Below are 21,165 nucleotides of genomic sequence, written 5' to 3' on the forward strand. Positions count from 1 at the left end.
CTTTGTTTCAGATTTTTTAGATAATTAATAGTTAAGAGAAAATGTATTATTAATATTAACCAAGATGTTAAGTGTTTTTCTTCGCATATTCTATCTTATTATATGTACATATTATATATATTATAGAATTTATAGTTGAATAAAGTATTTCTAAAACAATTTATATATGATCTCATCTCGTGCGAAACATTTTTGACATCGAATTTATATTCTAAGCGCTAATAATTACATATATCAATTTCGCTAACAATATATAACTTATTCACAGAATAAATTTAATAATTCTCTTTTTGCAATTGTGAAACAAGACATAAGAATTTATCTCACCAATAAGTCATATGTTGTTGGTGAAACTAATTGTAAATGCTATTCAGTAATATATAACGTACAATTAAAAATACGTTTCAAACATTCAATGAATTATCGTATATCATTTATAATTGATATAAATTCAAGTATATTTTCTTAGCGCTCGAACTCTCTCCATGGAGAAACTGTTTATCTTATATCATCTACTATTTTTTCACCGACTCAAACATGACTTGTGTATTTAAGCGATGCTTGAATTAGCTAAATATTTCGTGGCAATCAATTGACGCTAAATTGTCTATCTTCACAGAATAATGAGTAATTAAGAAAGCTGACGAATGAACAATAGCAATTGATAATTCGTGCTGCAACCTTGTTTCGGTCTGATTATCGATATGAATTTCGCGTGTGTCAAATAAGTTATCATTAGTTGCGGTTAAAAATCACGGTTTACAATAAATTAATCTAATTACTACCAGAGAATTATGTAAGAACCTCGCCGCTGCCTAACATTTACGTTCAAGATTAATAATTAGCACTCTAAAGTTTAAATAACTGATGTAACAAAGAGCTAGCGATGGCGTAACAAAAAAAAAAAAAAAAAAATCAAGGTATAAATATGTTTAAAAAATTATGTCGAAATTTTCGCGCGATAGGTTTCTAACTCTCAATGTCAAACTTATCTAAACTGTCTATCATATTATATAAATGATGTAGTAACTCACCGTGCCTGAGTTTTCCCTTCTTGGAAATTAAGAAGGATAACGGCCTTGGCACTTTTTCGGTACAGATATTGTCACTGTTGTCAGTCCTGATACCGAAAAGGGCGTTCCTGCCGACTTTCATGTACTGCCTGCCCATCGCCTTCGGGGACCCCGTCCCGAACAGGGATGCGATAAACTTCATCTTCGATCTTAGATTAATTCACGAGTCGTGCAGAAGAATAATTTTATCTTGAGCTTGTTGATTGGTGCAAAAAATCGATCTCACCCAAAAAGACACTGATAAGATGCTTCTATAGCAAATGGTCCGAACCAATCACGTCACTTTGATTTAACTTAATTTTCAGCAACTCTCTGCAATTTATTACATTATACAATAATGTTTCTTAGAAATAATATTTAATAATGTTTATTAATCACACTTTTATTCAGATCGGCTCTTAATAATTCTTAAATGGTCGATCTTCGATTGATGAATAAAACCCTCAGGCTCAATCGAATAAAAGTGGATTAGATAATCCAGAGTTAGGCGGTTAATTAACCGCTTTGCGCTCTGATTGACGATTGAGAATGCGTTGATTGCGTCTACAGGGGATCATCATCATCAGCATCATCATCATCATCATCATCATCATCATCATCATCTGGCGTCACTGCGCCGAGCATTGTTCTCGCTATTAGTGCGTACCTGCGTCGTCATTATCATCGTCGTTATCATCAATATCGCCTTGTCGTCGTCGTGTCGATAACGTGGTTTCGACAGGTACCACCACACCACGTGTCTCACGTTCGTATTACGCACTGGACTTTCACGCCTGGTCCAGGTGGGACGCGCGTTGCCCCGGCTTCACTTTCACTCCTCGTGATCTCGTCGTTGGTCCTTCATTCTTGGCTTTTGCCTGAAATGCGAAACCAAATCGAGATTAAAAAGAGAAGGTAAAAACGAAAAAGAAATCGGCCAGGTCAATCGCGACCGAAAAAATATAACGAAGAGCAAACCGTTACATACGTTGCGCGACGTAACTGACTCTTTGCCATCGAACACGTATTACGTAAATAAAATATGCATTTATGTAAACATTTTTTGTTGCGTGTCATTGTGTCATTAAAATTATTTAATCAAAATTACAAAAAAAATTGTCGAATTTATATTTTTGCATAAGTACAATAATCTGATTAAATTATAAATTATTAAAATATATTTTATTTTAGTTTATATTTTATTTGATATTTATTTCTGATTTTGTATGACGATTAAATAATGTCGAGATTTAATAGCGTTGTTATTTCAAGTTTTTACTACATGACATGAAGATACAATTAGGTCAGCATGAGAGGTAGAAGATATTTACATATAACATAAATAAATAATAATCAACAAAGGAAAAGAACTTTAATTGTCTTGGATGTCCACGTATCGCAAAAAAAAAAAATCGAACGATAATACTAATGATCACGGAACGAAGTGCAGCACTGCAGGAGTAATGCAAAAATAAGACATCACGTACAATAGAACAATATAATTATTGTTACATGTTAGTTCGTACAATACATGTTTAAATGCAAACATACTTAATACATTTACATATATATGCAAATGTTTAACAGCCCAGACATTTCTTACTACATAAACAAAACAAGATTTCATTTTTTTACTTCAAGTGCAAATCAATGACATATTATATAGTTATATAATATTATATAATTAATTATTCAACTTGGACATATATATAAAAAGTTGAACATTTTTTCAGATCAAACTTCAATAAAATTATCATATAATAATTTCTGCAAAAATATAATTGAGTAATAAAGTTTTATTTTCCGATTATTATTTCTAAATAATCAAAAATTACATCAATTATATGAAAATATAATTACGAGATAGACTATATAACGTTTAAAAAAGATGTTGACAAAAAGTTTTTTTGAATGCGATTAAAAATACACGAACAATATTAATCTTAATGATGTGCATAAATAGTTATTGCAGAATGATAATCATCTGATACATATAAACTAAGATCTTTTATATCGTATAATGGCGCTAATTGTCTTGTGACATACTACGTTACATTAAATAATACCTGTTGAAACAGCCAATTAAGCAATTATTTTGCTGACGTATACAATCGTCACAAATAACATCGTTCTATATTTATTATGATTTTACAATCACAAACACACTCTCGCGCTCAAATGCTGCAATTATAATAACAAGATGAAACTAAAAAAATTTACGTCAATTATAAAAACCTTACACCTCAAATAAACTGTACTTTAATCCTTAAATGCACGTAATTGATCTCAGATGTTTAAATATGATTTCATTTAGAAAAAAATTTATCTCTACATATTTTCACGCCCGACACGTTGCGTAACTTGGTTTATTTTTCGACGTAATATATAAAGATATCTTTTTATATTTTGACGTGATCAAAGATTGCTGACACGTAATTTAAACGGGTAAGTTGTTCATAACCGGCACAAAAACAGTTACACTTAAGAATGCAAAGTTTATTCCTTCGCGTGTATCCATCTTTTTCGCATACAGTCGGACCTCTTATCCTACGACATTTTCGGTCCGGAATCTTCCCCTTAAACCTCTGATCCTACGACAAAAATTTGAGACTGGGGGTATAATTTCCCTTTTCGCGGTCGTAGCATGACAGGATTTTTTGTCGTAGGATAAGAGGTCCGACTATAACTTCGGGAAATATCAATGAGAACAGATGGATTAAAAATAAATGTACGTACAACTAATTTGTCTTTCGACAACATGTGCTACACATGTTAATCATAAAGGCTTAATAATAATTACACTTTTAGTAAAAATAAACGAAAATTAAGTCCGATTGTATCTCGCCGTTCATTATAATACAATATATCATATGGAAACGAGAATTATTTATTATACAGTTTCGAATTCTTCCATGAAATATTTCAAGAGTTTTGCGTTCGCTTCACTACTTTATTAATTATTGTACTTTTTTTCAAGAGACACAAACTAGTATAACGGCTACATTAAAAGAGAAAGGTAGAATTAATCCAGAAAGTCTCGTTATACCTCCTCGCTTTACATCAAAGAGTGTTAAATAACCTAACCATAATTTTACGTAGCCAAGATTAAAGTACGTATTTAAATTACGTCGAACGAAATGCAAAACAGATCGTTTTTTTCCTTTTATAAAAATTGATTAAAAATTCCTTGCTCGATCAGCTTCAGGCTCACGATATTTTGAATTTAAAAATAATATTAGAATTTTTCTATCGATTCTCTGCAAATTAGAATGTAGAAAAAAATATTAATGAACAAACGCGAGCATATTGAGAAATTAAATAAGGCACATTTCTTGAGGGCATGGAATGTTATTAGCTTTTAAATATCACACAACCTGTAGTGGAATTCGCATACTTTCTCTCAATTATAAATTGTTTTGCGAATTTGAAGTCGGTTTTATCTTGGCAGAAAAATATTTTATAATAAACATTCTCTTTTTTATAATCTTTCAACATTTGTCTGTGAAATTATTAATCAAACAAATAAAGAAGAAGTGATCAAAGAGTCGCCGAATTTACATATTTTTTAGCGCGTCTGTCTCGAATTTCTTCGAAAAGTGGTTCTTGGACAGTAAATATAATGACACAGGTATAATTGGCGTTGTAAATCGATGACCGAAACAACTTTCAAGAATGGTTCCCCAAAATGCGTAGAAACAGGATTTGAATGACGTTAGGATCACATTAAAAAAAAAAAGGAAAAAAAGTTAAAAAGAATTAAAGGATCGCTCATCGTCAGGCTCAATTTCTACCCGTCACGGTCAATAATTCAATAGTAATTTAACATTTGATTAATGATGTTGGCGCAAATCTTATGTACATACATAGAGTGGTCCCCAAATTGTAATGCCGTTCGCAAAAATTCGATAAATTAAGAGAGAGTCGCGTTGAATTGCTCTTCAAGGCCTCTAGAAAAGTGGATAATGACCGCACATACGTGTCTGTTACAAATGCGATTGCATTGGAGCGTTTCGGATATATGTACCTCACATAAAATGATTTGCCATTCTTTTTCCTTTTCTCTTTCTCTTTAAGCCGTACACGTGTATGTGCCCACTTGAAAAATATGATATGCGCTAACACAATCTTACCGCGACTTTCTGTCTCGTGTTTGCAAGGGCGATCGCCAACGATACTTTCGGTACTTTTACTCGCCACTGTCTCTTATTGCTTAATGCCCCGTTACAACAACACATTCGCATTGTTCAGCTGGTCCTACCGCTTTCGATAGCCAGCTGGACGATAGTAAGCCAGATAGTCCGATATCTGCCTCGATTATCTGCACGAATTTACATTTATATGATGTCTTTTTATTTTTTATTTCTATTATAATCTGCACTTTATCTATGTCACAGGTGTAACGAGCGCAATAACGTAAAGAATATTATAGTACGGTATTTTGCACTTGAAGAACTCGTTATTTTACATAAATAAATAAATATATATATATATATATATATATATATATATATATATAAGAAAAGCCGCGCGCGATTGATTCCACACGAACTATGCGCGAAATTATAAATTTTGCTTCATTAAATGTATGCGTACAAAATGCGTGTTTATCCCTGCATAACATACCGTCACGAATGTCAGATATAATCGACGCTCGCACGGCGAAACATATGATACTTCGCGATGATAGCATGCAGTTCGGGCTGATTAAGCTTGTATTTCCGTCTATTGACGAATAGATAGCTACGTGCCGGTATATAAGTTAGCGTTAATTGCTGATCCCATTATCTTAATCATAGCTGATATTCAGCTGATGACGTTGATGGTGTTTAAATGCAACTTTCCGATCAAGGATCAAGGAACAAGGTAGTCCCTCATTAAGTGTTACATAGGAGAATGTTAATATCTGTTACTAGAAAGTGAAGCAAACGGAATTTCTACAATTAGCAAAAGATTCAGCGAACATTTACGGCAACGCCCATGGCGTACGGACTCTCTAATCTTTGAGAAAAATGTTTCCTTAATCAAGGTTTCAACCTTCGTCGTAGATTTAGCGAGTATGTAAACAATTTACAGATATATTACACAAGTTTGCTCCTCGTGTATATAAGTCTTTTATAGCGAATCTAATTGATATATATCTGTGACTCTAAAAGATCTCTATTATTATATAATAATAACAAATATATATATAGATACGGTAGTTTGTTTTTCGCAGATATAACATGTGATCTCTGGGTGATTACAGAGAGATCTATTATTATTATATAATAATAGGATATATTAAAGAAGTTTGTTTTTCGTACAAAGTATTCTATATATAAATTACGCGAGGGTGTGATTGATATATCTGCGACTAAAGATCTATTATTATCTTCCTACCATCGCTATTTCTACCTCATTAATCTTCCTGGCTAGATTAAAGCTCTTTATGCATTTTGCATCCTCCTGCGCCATCGTTTAAAGTCGTACTCCTTTCTTACCTTCACCTCTCTCTTTTTCTTTCTCTTTACCCGACCTATTTCCAGTCTTTTCTTCTCAGCTAAGTAATGATAATGACCTTAAACACGATAGTCGTTCCAACTGGTGATAGCGAAAAGGAAGTCTGATAGCTGCCTTTCCATTCGCGAATACAAGTAGAAGTAGAAACATGCATATGACGCACCGTTTCCGTCGGTTATTGCGCGCACGGATGTTAAAACTAGATCAAGCTTTCACGACCTACCGACATTACCGAAAGAAGTGAAACCACCCCAGGGTGATACTATGGCGTGGTACTATGGTGCCGCTCCGTTACGCCAAACTTGCCTGACCGAGCACGCAATGAAACGCACAATCGATGATGACTCCTCGACGAGACGCATCGCGAAACTTTCGCCTACGATCGCATCATCAGGAAAGGAAACACAACCTGGCATAAATTATTATATTATCGTTCCTTTCTGACAAACGTCCTTGCCGGATTTAATTCCAGTTACATAACACGTGCTCTTTTGTGCTATCCGTATGTACGATCTCTGTCACTCCTTCGCGATTTCAACAATATTCTTTGTTACAAATAATCTTACAAGAATGTGCCCGATATCCATTTTATTTTGCAATATTTATTTTATTTTATTTTCTTTCTATCTATAAATTTTTATTATGCTTTACTTTGCTTCATTTTTCTTTACTGTATTTATAATCAATTTTTTATATTAATAGATTTATGCAATTTATTTCTCGTTCTGAGTTTAATAATTATATAATATTATTTCAGACGTAAGAATAATGACTTGAAAAATAATTAGCGATGCATCTGTTATATGGAATATTTTTTGCACAATTACATATATTTTTTTGCTACCTAGATCTATAACATACGTGGAAAAATTAAACACGTTTCTTCGTCGCATTCTTGTATTCTTGAACTATTTCTTGTATATAATAATAAATTGCCTGTTTATTAGTAAGTTATCCATTGCAATATCAACCTAAGTTTTACTTCACTGGCATTAATAAAGCAAAAAATGTTTTTTAATCTGTTGTTATTGAATATCAATTGGTACTTACGTGTGAAGCTTATACGTAGAGAGTAAGATAGATTTAAAAAAAAGCTAGTTTTATACTCGTAATCAATAAAAAAAAACTTCGAGTGGAAATTATTAAAATTATAAAAAAGTTAATATGTATTCTAATAATAACTTTCGAAATCAGATTACTTATTATTTCAGTTTTGCAGACAATAATGCGATTTCTGTTCTTTCAATCATAATTACTTTTTTTTTTTAATCATATACATTATATCATAATTGGTTTATTTTAATTAGATTATCTTTCACCGCAACCGCGCGTTTAATTGTCATCGATAATCAGCAGCTTCAGAGGACCTCAAAGTCTTTCGACTTATCAATTAATAAGCATGCCAATTAAAGGCATATATCTGTGGTTTATGCATAATTAGATTATTCAAATTTTGATTAAAAAATTGCTATTAAAATTACAGATTTTATTAATATACAATTTATTTCTTTTACAATTTTATTATTTACATTTTTTATTATTATGTTTTTTCTAAATATTAATTGTATTAACTTAATTAATTGCAACTTGTAATATTCTTTTTAATATATTTATTTTAAGTAAATATTTACCTTTGGCTTATGCATATTTTTAACAATATTTATTGAAAACGACAATATTATCTATCAAATTAAATTTTATCGGATATAAAACTTTTATCAAAGTCGCAATAGATTTTTTTCGACATTGACATTTACTTATCTCATTGACTTTTTTCGACATATTCGCGTCTTGAATATCAATTAAATATATATCTATCAGCGTTACGTAGTTTGTTAAAACATACTTGTCATCATACTTGAAGAAGTCAAAAAAACACGATAATATCTTATTTTCTCTCAGAAAATATATATTTCTTTTTATATTCGTCGAAATTTTTAAACATTAACAAGCGCAGAATGTTTATCTCATTGGTGCATTTTATTTCAAATTTGCCGCTATTAAAATATTATTAGCAATATCGGCGATAATCGTCTGACATATTTTTTTTTTTTTTTTTTTAATATACGCGCAATAAGAATTGAAATGGACTCAAAAAATTAGGCAAAAATTATTACAAGCACGTAATTGTGTTTGAAATCTGCTCGTCCGGTCTCTCTACCTTGTGCTGACGTTAAGCTGCTTTCTCGGGGTTTCTTCAAGTTTCGAAATGATCCGTGCTAGCCGTATTAACTTGAATAACTCACATGAAAAGAGTGGTGATCGTTAAGGAGGAACTTTCCATTTCTTCCTTAGCGTGAAAAATATCGCGCAATTCCGGTAATTAAATGTTAAAGTAATCTGCTCGCGGACCGAAACTTTGACCCTTGTGAAAACCGTTATTTCAATGTACGTAAGTGTGAATGTACCAAGCCTACGTATTGAAAACTTACGGGCAGTATAGATCGTAACGATTGCCGCACCATATTGTCAGACGCAATTCTGCTATATGCGATAATAGGTGAATTTTTGTTGCTGGTATTATTCAATTGTACGGTAACGATTACATTAACGAATATAATTCGCTGCTGAATAATCCCTTTTCGGGATTCCTAAAATTATACTGCGACAATAACTCGTTTGCAGCGCGGATAATGATATAGCAGTACGGCACGTATGAGCAATACAAGGTAAAGAGGAAAATAATGATTACTCCTTCCGCATTGCCGAACAGTCCGAGAAGAGAAGAGTGCTTCAACCGCTTTACGTTACCGCAAAGCCGGACACGAGAGATGCAGCGATTTAATATTTTTTTCAAAACATTTCATATATAATTCAAAAATTCTCAAATAATATGCATTCATTCTATGTGTTCGTAATCATTTGAAATTATTTGCTAGATTATATCCGAATTAGAAATATCAAAGGAAATTCTAAAAATAGATTTATCTTTTTCAATTATATATCGTATAATTCTAATGAAAAAAGATTTTTTTAATCATTATGTGACCTAAAATTTTGAGCTATTGTAAAAGTTTTGCAACTAGGTTAACATACGTATATCACGTCCATTAATGTTTCCGCAACGGCAATAAAAGACGCGATAATAAGTTTATCGGCATCCATAATTTCGACAATATCGCTTTGATAATATGTTTTTGACGGTACTGAGTTGCAGATAATAATAATATTTTTTCAGCAAAGAAATAAATAAAATATCGTCAAAATAAAGTATCATGCAAGCGACAAAATACCATTAAAAAGATAAACTCGGTGAAAAGTCGTCTCGCATGATTAATGTGTCATCGAAAAGTCATCGCAAGGCAGGCGTCAAATTGATGAATACAAAAAAAAAGATAAATCATTTCATTTCACTTACGCCAAAATATGGATATCAATTAGAATCCATATATTTTAGTCAAACTATCCCGCGTAGACAATTTATTATCACGAAAAATTTCAAATCCAAAATCTCTAGTGGGGTCAATTTTAAATTTCTATTAAATAACAAAAAAACTGTAAATTTCTATATTATATCCATAAAAACGCCCGATATAAATTCGAGAAATTAAGGAAGCTTGATTTTCTACGAATCGAAACAGTATATAATAATTTTATTATTATCATAAAGCAAAGAAACAAGAAATTTTAGTATACAATAAAAAAGAATACACGAATACAATGTATAATATAAATGATATATATATATATATATATGTATCGATAATGTCGCGGATCATTGATCCTGCTAACCTGAACACTTGAAATTGTTGACGAAATATTATTCAAGGACTCATATCCGATCGCTCCTAAGTGGTGCACTCCGGTGGAGAAATCGGTCAGTGTGTAAGCTCCGCGACTGCATCCGTTAACGTAAAGACGTAAAGTAATACGTTTACTTTTAATACGCATGTTAATATAATCAATCTTCTACGGACGATAAATCACGTGGTGCCTTTTTGCAAGGAATATCTGCCGATGTATTACGCGTAATTGTTGTGGCTAATTTTTCCTCTATGAGCTTAAGTGTGTCGAGATGCATATATCCAGGTCAGATATATTGGCCGCTATTTCACATGTTATAATCCAAAGATTTGTGAGAATCCCATTTAAAAGGTGCAATAAATATATAACAAAAATTTGCATGTATATTATATACATAGCATTAGTAATTTTTTTTTTAATAAATTCTTTTACACATTTCAACAAATTCTTTATTGTTATACCTTTTTGTAGATTATATTCTGAAAATTTAAGCTTTCTTTTATCATAAATTTCCTATATTTAAAATTAAAATATCTTTAATTTTTCATTTTAATTTTAATACTCTTAAAACGCATGTAAACAAATTTTATGATTTAGACTAGACTAACTAAAAATAGATAAGGAAAACAAATTATTGAAATTTATATGAGACTAGAATGCAATATACTCATTATATGAGACTCACTAAAATGCAGTATAGAAATCGGCTAATTTAATTGTAAATGTGCGATCGCATACAGTGTATAATAGCGGGATTTGCACGCACAAGTGATACAAGTATCTCTTAAGAAAAATAAGCTCGATAAATGTCACCGTGCGTAATCTTGTCAATCTTTAAAATATTATTCAATAAAACTGATTTAAAAGTAAAAGTTTGCTTATTCTTATCTAATTCATGTTGTGTAATTTTAATAATTTGAACCTCTCTCTCTCTCTCTCTCTCTCTCTCTCTCTCTCTCTCTCTGTCTCTCTATTTTCACTATTTTTTATATTAACATTTTCAAAATAAAAGAAAATTGGAATCTGAAGACGATATATAAAATAAATATCCCGTAATAGCTTCTCTTTTCACGCACTTGTTTCAGATCACTTTTCTCTCCCGATGCATTTTCCGACATGTGCATTACGCGACCGTGTTCTTGGGCTACATTCTTTGCCGCTTTCAGATGACAAATTATTCATATTTACTTACGTAATGCCGACTCAGCTGTCGTCCTCGTCGTCGATTTCGTCGTCGTCGTCGTCGTCGTCGTCGTCGTCGTCGTCGTCGTCGTCGTCGTCGTCGTCGACGGCGTCGTTGGACGTTCCTTGCGTGAGCGCACAGCCGGGTTCATTAACTGACCAGTAAAATCCCTCTTTATGTAACTCACAACAAGCTCTCTGAGAAAGAGAGTGGGAAGAGCGGCGAAAGAGACACCGGACAAGTTTCTCTCTATCCTGCTGTCGGGTGTGACTTATGCGTTTTGACCTCGTCCGGATCTCTGATATTTTCAATCTTCGCGACACCTCATGGTCAATTATTGGATGCCGCCGAATATCGAAGCACTACCATGATTTGTCCACCCACCTTCCTCAACACGGTGACCACCTTGTCAGACCACGGGATCTCGAAAGACCGATCGATTGATATATATTTGCTGTCAATTTTTCGGAGCACAATTCGAAAATGGACAAGAACTCACGGTTAAGTAGTCACTTTCCGTCGATGCTCATAAATTTCATCCTTTTGATCTTCGACGAAAGTGTTCATCAATAGCCAATATCGATCACAGTAAAAAGTCGCAGTCACACTCGGGGTGCAAAGATCACTTGTTGCGTCTCCGCGAAGAATTCCTGATGAACGGTTCCGAGCCTCCTTTTTAATTCGCGTGTCAATACATATAGAGAAGAGAGAGAACGAGAGAAAGAGAGAGAGAGAGAGAGAGAGAGAGAGAAATAGAGAGAAAAAAAGAGAATAGCGGATTATCTGTTTAAGGAAGAAAAGGAAAAGGGAGGGAGGACAGAGATGGGACAGAGATGAACGAAGAAGAGATCGAGAGAGGAGACGGCCCGACGTAACAACGTTCGGATGCACGCGCGCGGTCCACGATCTGTCGAATAGCGAGCGAGGAGATAGCGCGATGTGGTGGCCGTCTCTAGTAAAGACCACCAGGTGCCCACCAGGTACCCACCGAGTGCCCATCGAGTGTTGGTGGTAGGGAAAGAGCGCCGAGCGCAAAGCTCGGACGGAGAGCGTGTGCGAATTGCCGATATTGACTTCGCCGATTTCACGAAGATATGACTTCGTCGAATATAACGATGCATTTTTAACACGTTGCATGTTTGTGCCGGGATGAGTCGATGCGATTTTTTTATGACGGCTATCCCCAAGGAATTTCGCAACATTTTTATCGCACATTTTAAAAGGAACGTTGAATTTCTAAAATTACCAACCATGTCACTCGCACATTAATTTACGCCTCGATCAAAATTGGTGTAAACTATTGAACAAGGATAACTATTTCGTTTTAATTAAATCGTTTCTATTCATAATGTATATTGTCTTGATTAAATTAGAATGAACGCTCTCTCTTTCATGAGGATTTATTTACATGTATTATGTATTATATATGTTAATTTATATTAATATATTAATTAAATGTAATTGTCTTTTATACCAGGTAGATAGGTTTGTGAAAAAGCGCGAATCTTAAGTTAATGAAAAAAAATAAATAAATAAGTTATGGATAAAAATACTTTAATTATTAAAAATGGGATGGTAACATATACGGCAAAACACACATACATATATATATATTTATTTTTTATATTTATATATATTTTTTATATTTATATTTATATATAATATTGACTGCAAAAAATTGTATTCTAATGATAATACATAAATGCGCAATATATGTATATACATATATATATATATATATATATATATATATATATATATATATTTTTTTTTTTTTGCACGTGTATATTGCATGTAAAAATGAATTCTACTATGCGTGATGTTAAGTTAACTTATGTTACATGGAACAGATATTTTATTTCCGATTTCTTTGCAGACTACCGTGCGTGCTGCCATGCATGCTTCATTGGTCGTTGCAGTTGCTACTTTTGCTATTTCGTCTTCAGTGATGGATCCGATGCTGTTCGCTATGTGCGTGAGTATTTTGCCGCATGCAATACAATGTAAACGAATCACAGTAATAATTTGTATTTTAACTCTTCCTTTCGTTACACTATATATCCTCGTGTAATGAAATCAATCAAGTTTCTCCGGCGCAGGGATTCCTACGTAATGATACCCGCTGCTAGTTGCAAAAGCTTACAAAAACAAAACGGAAGTAAAACATGCTTCGCATACTACAAACCTCCATGGAAGCACCATTATTATGGAGTTCTAGAAAGGGATTAAACCGACTACTATCGCCGCGCACGAGTCCTAGGACTCATCCGATTCCCCTAGGATTAAAGGGTCGCTGAGCGGAAACCGCAAGAATGCGAACTGAAAGTAGGCAAGTCGTTCGTAGAAATCGGACGCTGGTAATCACATTAAATATTACGTTACAGATTGAGAATTATACGTGTTATGTTCAGCGTCAAACGAGCTGAGGATATGGATCAAAGTCTTGTTCGAGTGAAGCTGCAACGTCAATAGTCACAACCGGGGGGTGTACGAAATAAAACTTTAAATAAATGTGTATTGTACTTCCGTAAACACGATGAAGGACGTGTACGTATATCACATTATGCGCAACAAACAAACATGCGCACGCAATAATAAATTAGTAATTTTTATAATAATAATGCCATGCTACGTTTATCTCATCATGTTGAATTTATTAAACACTTTATTAGTGTGTATTGATCGATAATAATTGTGCTCTCTTACAATCAGTTGTATCTAATCAATATGAATCTCTATATAAAAAATTATTATCGACTGAAAACATTCCTTTTAAGAGATGTTCAACGTGATAATCTTAGTTATGAATAATTAATTTTTTGTAGATGCGATTATAACACATACGGATTCATATTATCAGCAATAATTAGAAATGACAAAATCAAATTCATCCTATAATTCACAAGAAATGCATGGATTAGCTATAACGAAGCAACACTTAGCATATAATAATTATGTGATTATGTTTAGTTATAATAATGGCATAATATAAAATAATTATTTTAATGATGTTTTGATAATTATTATTTTTTTCTATTTTGACAATTATTAGTTATACACAATCACAAAACTACTTCTTTGAAGTGATGTTTTTCTAAAACGACTTTACGTCATAATTTTGTTCTTCAATGTAGAAGTCATAAATTGATTTCCGTTGAAATTCAAGCTAATAAGAATGGCATTACGTACGAAATAATAATTAGTTCATAAATCTGTTCTACATAAATACTTTATGTCAAATGTTCGATACATAAACCATTTGATTTTATGATGTAAAAGTGACACTTATTGTGTCACATTAATAAAAAGCATTGACCTATAGCATTTCAAAAGCTGTAAAAAAGTTATTTTGTCGATATTTGCATAATCTTACATAAACTGACAAAAAAATTATTGTACCAATTAAATGAAAAATCAATTGAAAGAGAAACTAGGTAGCTTATCTACATCAAAAGTTAAAAAATAAAAATAAATGTAATATATTTCAAGATTCATGAATTTAATATTGCGCAAAGCACCCTTGGCCTTTTAAAATATAAAATTGATAATTTTATGAATTAAAGTAAAAAAAATTTGCCCTGTAAAATATAATTTAATTTCAAAAACCGTAGGTAAATATTATATCAAACAAATTTTTTTTATAGTGACTACGCGAAAATTTTATAATGACTATACGTAATAAAATTTATGAAAAATTTTCTTATAAAAATTTAAATACAAAAATAAAATTTTAATTCTACAGAGCAAATACCTTAACTCACCAATTAATTATTTATTAACTATTATCATAGCTGATCCGTGCAGTACCTCCTTAAATAACAATTTTATGCTACCATATCAGCCTTCACTCTCTTTCTTTTTCTCCCTCTCGCGCGCGCGCACTAACATTAAATATATCTTATTCATTGATAACTGTATACATAATTGTATAATTTGTATATATTAGTTAAAAAATTTTAGAAGATTTATATATACTTTAATCATATATAATAAATGTGCTAATTCATACATTTAATTTAATAAAGTCTAATATCAAGAATATTTAAAGAGTTCCTGTATTCGAATAAGAAAGAATGAAATTAGCTAAAATGTACAATTATTAGAACGTTGTAATTATGTAATTATATTTGATATATATTTAAATTAGATTTGATTGCATTACTTTTATTTTTTAGAGTACAAATATATTCAATATTTTTTTAGAAATATAAGAATATATTAAATGCTTTATAAATATATAGAAACTGATTATATGTTGACTATGTATACTAATAATTAGTTACAGTATATTATTGGATATTACCGAATCATTTATGTGTAATACGCATACAATTATAATTTATTTATATGTATATTATATACATATTATATTATAAATACATGATATATATTTATATAATTCTCTATTTATACAATTTTTTTCTTCAGATTCCTCCAGCATTTTTATTTCATATTTCATCCTCTTTTAACACTTTATAAAATTATCCAATCTAAGATACCAGAAATATTAAATGCAATCAATTATATTAGCCAAACCAAATCAGAATTACTCATTTTTCCAAATTATATGCTTATAAACATATATTATTAAAAAAAAGTCTAATAATATAATATACCGTACATACTATTTTCATCAATATAGATTTGTTAACAAGATTTATATTAAAAAATAATAATAATAAAAATAGAATTTTGTTAATTCATAAAAAAATTACCAATTTTTATTTTATATTTTGCAAACATATCTTTTTATATATCTATTTCTTAATTAATTATCAAGAAGAAGAAAGAGAAGAATAAGCCTCATTAACCTATTACATTAATATATAATTTTTTTGCCATTTTTTCTCTTAAATTAATGAGATATTTATAATGCTGATTGTGAGAATGTAAAATAATAATAATAAAATATAAATAATAATAAAATAATAATAATAATATGTAACAAATATATAACTCACACAAATCTTCTTTTACTTCAATTCTTTCTCGAAGAATCTATCTTTTAAAATTAAAAAGTAAAAGTAAATCTTGTAATTGTAACTATAATATTTGTAAATCTTGTATTCGTAACTGCATAAGCATTTTGGCGCTATTCCAGTGGCGCTCTAATCAAAAGGTGGTAACGAAGCTTTCCACAAATTTCTCTGTTGATCATCAATCGATAATTAATCACGATTGCGATTACGCAACATACCTACAATTTGTTGCAGGAAATTTATTTATTCGCCAATGATAAACATTTTTTTTTTATTATATATTGTTAGCGATAATATCCTGGATTCGAAGATGATTCGAAAATTTCAACTTTTGTATTGATATTAGATATACTTTTTTTTCCATATTAATGATGAAATTATCAATTCACATTATAATTAAAATTGATCCTCTAGCTTTTATAAATCTTTGATTTGAATATATCACATCTAGATATTTTTATGTACATTATGACTGTACAGAGAAATCAACCAATCGTGTTTCTGATTTAAAGGACATGCATCCTGTAAATTAAACATTTGATTGGTCCTTACGAAACCAACGTATCTCGTGTATCTTTCATCAGCATAACCTTCTACACTCATGTTCGTGTTCATGCATCAAGGTTTTTTGTCAGTGATATTAGCATCGAGCAGCTGGTAATTGCAATCAGTGACAATATGTCTGTTGTCGATAAAATTTGTCATTATCAACGAAATTTAGAGAAATGTGGTGATAACGAAGATCGAGTACGTATGATAGAATAACGTTATTGAGACTTTCGCCATTTGATAATTTATGTAAATAGCTACTAGATATACACGATGTTATAACCTCAGCATCTCATAGCTCTGGGTCATAAAAAAAAAAAAAAAACGTGTTGATATTACTTTTACAAAACTTATCTTTAGGATCGCTAAAAATCGGTTATTACGTTGTTACATTTATTCTAGAAACTTCGATATATAATCATATCATAAGAAATAACTTCAAGTATGACTTACGCTTATAAAATTTTAATGCACTATATAAAAAGTGCCGTTTAATTATTATTATTGTTAATTTTAATAAGATACTTGACAGCCTTGTAATTAGACATTGCCTTCAATTTTTGTTAAAGAAAAAGTTAATTTGAAATTTTACTCTATATTTTGTGCATGTATATAGCATGCATGTTTCAATACTATAATTTTTTTTTTATACAATTATTTTCAGATATTACATTGTATTTCAAAGTTATTTAAGCTGCCAGTGACAGTACAACATCTTCAAGAGACAGGAGTAGGAAGGACTGTGAATAGCTTCAGAAAATATGATGGTAGTGTAGGTGATGCTTCTAAGGCTTTAGTTTACAAATGGAAAAGAATGGTAGCAGCTGAAGATAGCAGTGAGGGAGAAGATGAAGATGAAACTTGTGTACCTGATGTTCACGAAAGTCACACTGATAACCAAGAATCACCAAAGTTAGAGAATATAAGAGATAACAGCTCTTTGTCTGATCAAGCATCAAATTCAAAACATGCACATAAAGAAAATAAAGGTGAATCATCTACAAAACACAATACAATACATTCGTCTAAGTCAAAATCAGAAAAGCATGAAAAAAGTGGACACTCTTCCAAACATCGTTCACAGAGTGAAAAAAAGTCTAAGGAATCAAAAAGCAGCAAAAGCAGCTCGAACAAAGAAGAAGCACACAGTTCAATAAATCATTATCATACTGGTAATGATAATTCGAAAAAAATGAATGAAAAAATGATTGAGGTTAATGAAGACAATAATAAGAAAAGAAAAATAGATAACTCAAATTCCTCGACAAAAGAAAGCAAGAAGAGAAAACTGTCAACTAGCAAAATTGATGATGAGAAATCTCAATTATCCATTTCAGACAAGAATTATTCCCATTCAAAGTCTTCTGGAAATGAGATGGAGGTAAAAATTAAAGTAAAAGATGAAGAACCTTTAACGAGTGATAAAAGCAAACAAGATGATAAACAGAAAAAGTATTTGCAGGAGAAGTCCAGGGCTAGTCCTAATAAGCTTAAATCTGAGGAATCAGGCAGTAAAGTAAAAGACAATAGTGAAAAACAAAAACATAAAACAAAAGAACATACAAGTCATAATAAACATGATAAAAAAAAGGATTCCAGTCATCATTCTAGCAAAGAAACTTCCAAGTCAAGAGTTAGTTCCTCTAGTAATAAGGATCATGATAAGAATAAAGACAGGGACAAGAAAAAGGAGCATAAAGATGATAAGAACAAACATGAGAAGAAAAAAGAAACAAAGATTAGGTTAATGCAGGAAATAAAAGGCGACGAAGGAATAGATTGCAATTCTGGTGTGTTGAACAAATGATTTCTATTAATTATTCATCGAGGGATTGGTCACTAACAGTTATAATGTACAAAAATTACCCTTTGATACGGATTACCCTTAAATTATACCTCAGATTACTTAAGATTACCTAATAGTATCTTAAATTAAAAATAAATTTTGAAAAAGAAATTTTACTTTAAATTATTTTAACGCTAAAGATTATTTAGATTTACCAAAAATAACCTTGGATTAGCCAAAATTTTGCTGGGATTGCCGCTGAATTACCTAGCCCTTGTACAAAAATTACCTCAGTGACCAACCCCTCGTTATTCATTTATATTAATTCATTTATATTAATTTTATTATGTTAAGAAATGTGAAATTTGTGCATTTTTTTTTTTTTTTTTTTTTTCATTATTGATGCTCTTGACAACTCAACAAAAGTGACGAATTTTAATCAATTAAACTTTTATATTTTTATTTGAAATATAAAATTATAGACTATATAAATTTAAAAATTATATTACGATATCTCAAATCTCATTAATGATAATACATGATGTACACACACATACACACACACACACACACACACACACATACACACCCCTGTGTGCAAACACTATACGTACACATAAGGGACCCGGGCCTTTTTTTAGTTTGGTTACGGTTTAATAAAATATTAAATAAGTGTTTCAGTTTCAGTTTCGGTTTCTTGACCAATAACCAAAACCGAAACCGAAAAAAAATTACGATTTTTTAAAACCTTTTTCGGTTATATAGTTACTTGTATGGAGAGTCTGAAATGTAATGATAAATTTAATAAAATGACTTTTTTTTATATTTATTTTATTAAATTGTATATTTGCAAGTGATGAGAAATAAAAATAAAAAATTATATTATTTAATACAATGTTTTATTTTATGCATATACATATGTAAAAGCTAAAATGTGATTAATTTGGTGGATAGAAGAATTAAGATAATAATATTTAATAATATTAATATTTCAATTTTTATTTTTTATAAGAGAGCTCTTTTTAATGTTTATATTAATTTATATTTATATAAATATAATTAATATATTAATTTATATAAATACACACAGAGTCAGACAGACATACATACATACACAGATATATATATATTATGATTAATTATAATTTTTATAAATATGTAAAATTATGCTTCATATTATTTAGGATTGTTGCTCTCCACAAAAGTTGTATATTTTTATATGCATTCAAAAATTTGCCTTCAAAGTTGATAATAAATAAATAATATAAAACTTAATAAGTAAGTGTTCAATTTTTAAATATGGTTTGCGACAACTTTAATATAAAATTTTAATTATTTAATGAATTATCTAAAAATATGTATAAATGTTGAGAACTGAATTACATTTCCTAATTCAAATTCCTATAATAAAAAATAATTTAGTTTGAAGCATTATATATATATATATATATATATATGTGTGTGTGTGTGTGTGTGTGTGTGCATATATGTGACAATTTTGTATATTTAACAAAAGAAAATTTTTTAGAAATTTATGGTATATAATTTTACATGATGTGTGTTTTATATTAATTATAAAGATAAATGAAATTGCTTCTTAAGATGTAAGAAGTATATTATAAATCTTTTATAATAATTAAAATTTGAAAATAATTAATCATATTTAATCGTAAATAATCGTATTAGATAGATATAAGCGTGAAATTATATCTTTGATTTTTTCTTCTTTTTTTTAGGTGCAAGCTTTGCAGAAGCACTCGGCATGTGCACCATGCCTCAGCTATCGAAAAAACGTCATAATAATTCGCCTAATCTAATTTCTAGTAAGACAATTAAAACGGAACGGTTGTCGCCTCCTATTAGTAACAAAAAAACGCCAACTGTGAAAGTTGAGTCAGAATATGGTGAAAGTTCAAACGTAATTTGCATCTTGTCATTTGTTTAATATTTTCAACATTGAAAGAAAAAAGAATTCTAACAATTGAAAATTTTAATTTTCAGCCACTATCCCTTTTAGCACCAAATGTGAAGCTAGAACCACTGAGTGTAGATTTGTCATCTACCTTACCTGAAATCAGTCCCAATTACAAGCCACTGCCATACATTAATCCAGTTCAACGCAAAGAAGAAGCTAAATCTATCGATAATATGATTTACTTCAAGAATCAAAGGTTATTCATTTATTCTGATACAAATGGCAAAATAATATTTTTGACATGTCTATTATCACATCATTTATTCTCATTCCAGGACAAAAGTATACTCTGGTAATAAAGTTGGTTACACAAGTGTGCCAACCCTATATGAAATGTGTATCAGAATATTGATAGAAAATATCGATGGTAAACATTTTGCGTTTCTTACAATTATGCA

At 30.6% G+C, this 21,165-nt stretch overlaps 2 protein-coding genes and 1 long non-coding RNA gene across 6 annotated transcripts in view; 2 read left to right on the plus strand and 1 right to left on the minus strand.

Moving 5' to 3' along the window:
- The window catches only part of Dsb (scavenger receptor class B member debris buster), a 38,730-nt gene extending 26,459 nt beyond the window's left edge, over window positions 1-12,271 (minus strand). Inside the window, exons 1-2 of one of the 2 annotated variants that reach the window (XM_072895395.1) lie at window positions 11,488-12,271; window positions 1,035-1,930 (exon numbers count right to left, since the gene is read on the minus strand). In XM_072895395.1, coding sequence (XP_072751496.1) covers window positions 1,035-1,215 — 181 coding nt within the window. In that variant the 5' untranslated portion in view covers window positions 1,216-1,930; window positions 11,488-12,271. Of the gene's footprint in view, window positions 1-1,034; window positions 1,931-10,283; window positions 10,640-11,487 lie in introns of those variants that run through there. The other variant, XM_072895396.1, reaches the window with a different exon arrangement.
- Window positions 12,269-14,997, plus strand: LOC140667444 (uncharacterized). 3 transcript variants are annotated; one of them, XR_012047010.1, is made up of 4 exons: window positions 12,269-12,489; window positions 13,355-13,453; window positions 13,578-14,025; window positions 14,304-14,997. It is a non-coding gene; the product is annotated as an uncharacterized lncRNA (long non-coding RNA). The 3 variants fall into 3 exon arrangements; XR_012047011.1 differs by lacking the exon at window positions 14,304-14,997 and having other exon boundaries at window positions 12,369-12,458; window positions 13,578-14,059; XR_012047009.1 differs by lacking the exon at window positions 14,304-14,997 and having other exon boundaries at window positions 12,404-12,489; window positions 13,578-14,059.
- Window positions 14,998-17,047: 2,050 nt separating this feature from the next.
- Window positions 17,048-21,165, plus strand: part of Eloa (transcription elongation factor elongin A) — a 5,714-nt gene continuing 1,596 nt past the window's right edge. Inside the window, exons 1-5 of the mRNA XM_072896129.1 lie at window positions 17,048-17,204; window positions 17,671-18,796; window positions 20,529-20,710; window positions 20,794-20,963; window positions 21,043-21,134. Of these exons, the coding sequence (XP_072752230.1) occupies window positions 17,136-17,204; window positions 17,671-18,796; window positions 20,529-20,710; window positions 20,794-20,963; window positions 21,043-21,134 (1,639 nt within the window). The 5' untranslated portion in view covers window positions 17,048-17,135. The remainder of the gene's footprint in view (window positions 17,205-17,670; window positions 18,797-20,528; window positions 20,711-20,793; window positions 20,964-21,042; window positions 21,135-21,165) is intronic.

This window comes from Anoplolepis gracilipes, chromosome 7, assembly GCF_047496725.1.
Source record: "Anoplolepis gracilipes chromosome 7, ASM4749672v1, whole genome shotgun sequence".
Taxonomy (NCBI): Eukaryota; Metazoa; Arthropoda; class Insecta; order Hymenoptera; family Formicidae; genus Anoplolepis; species Anoplolepis gracilipes.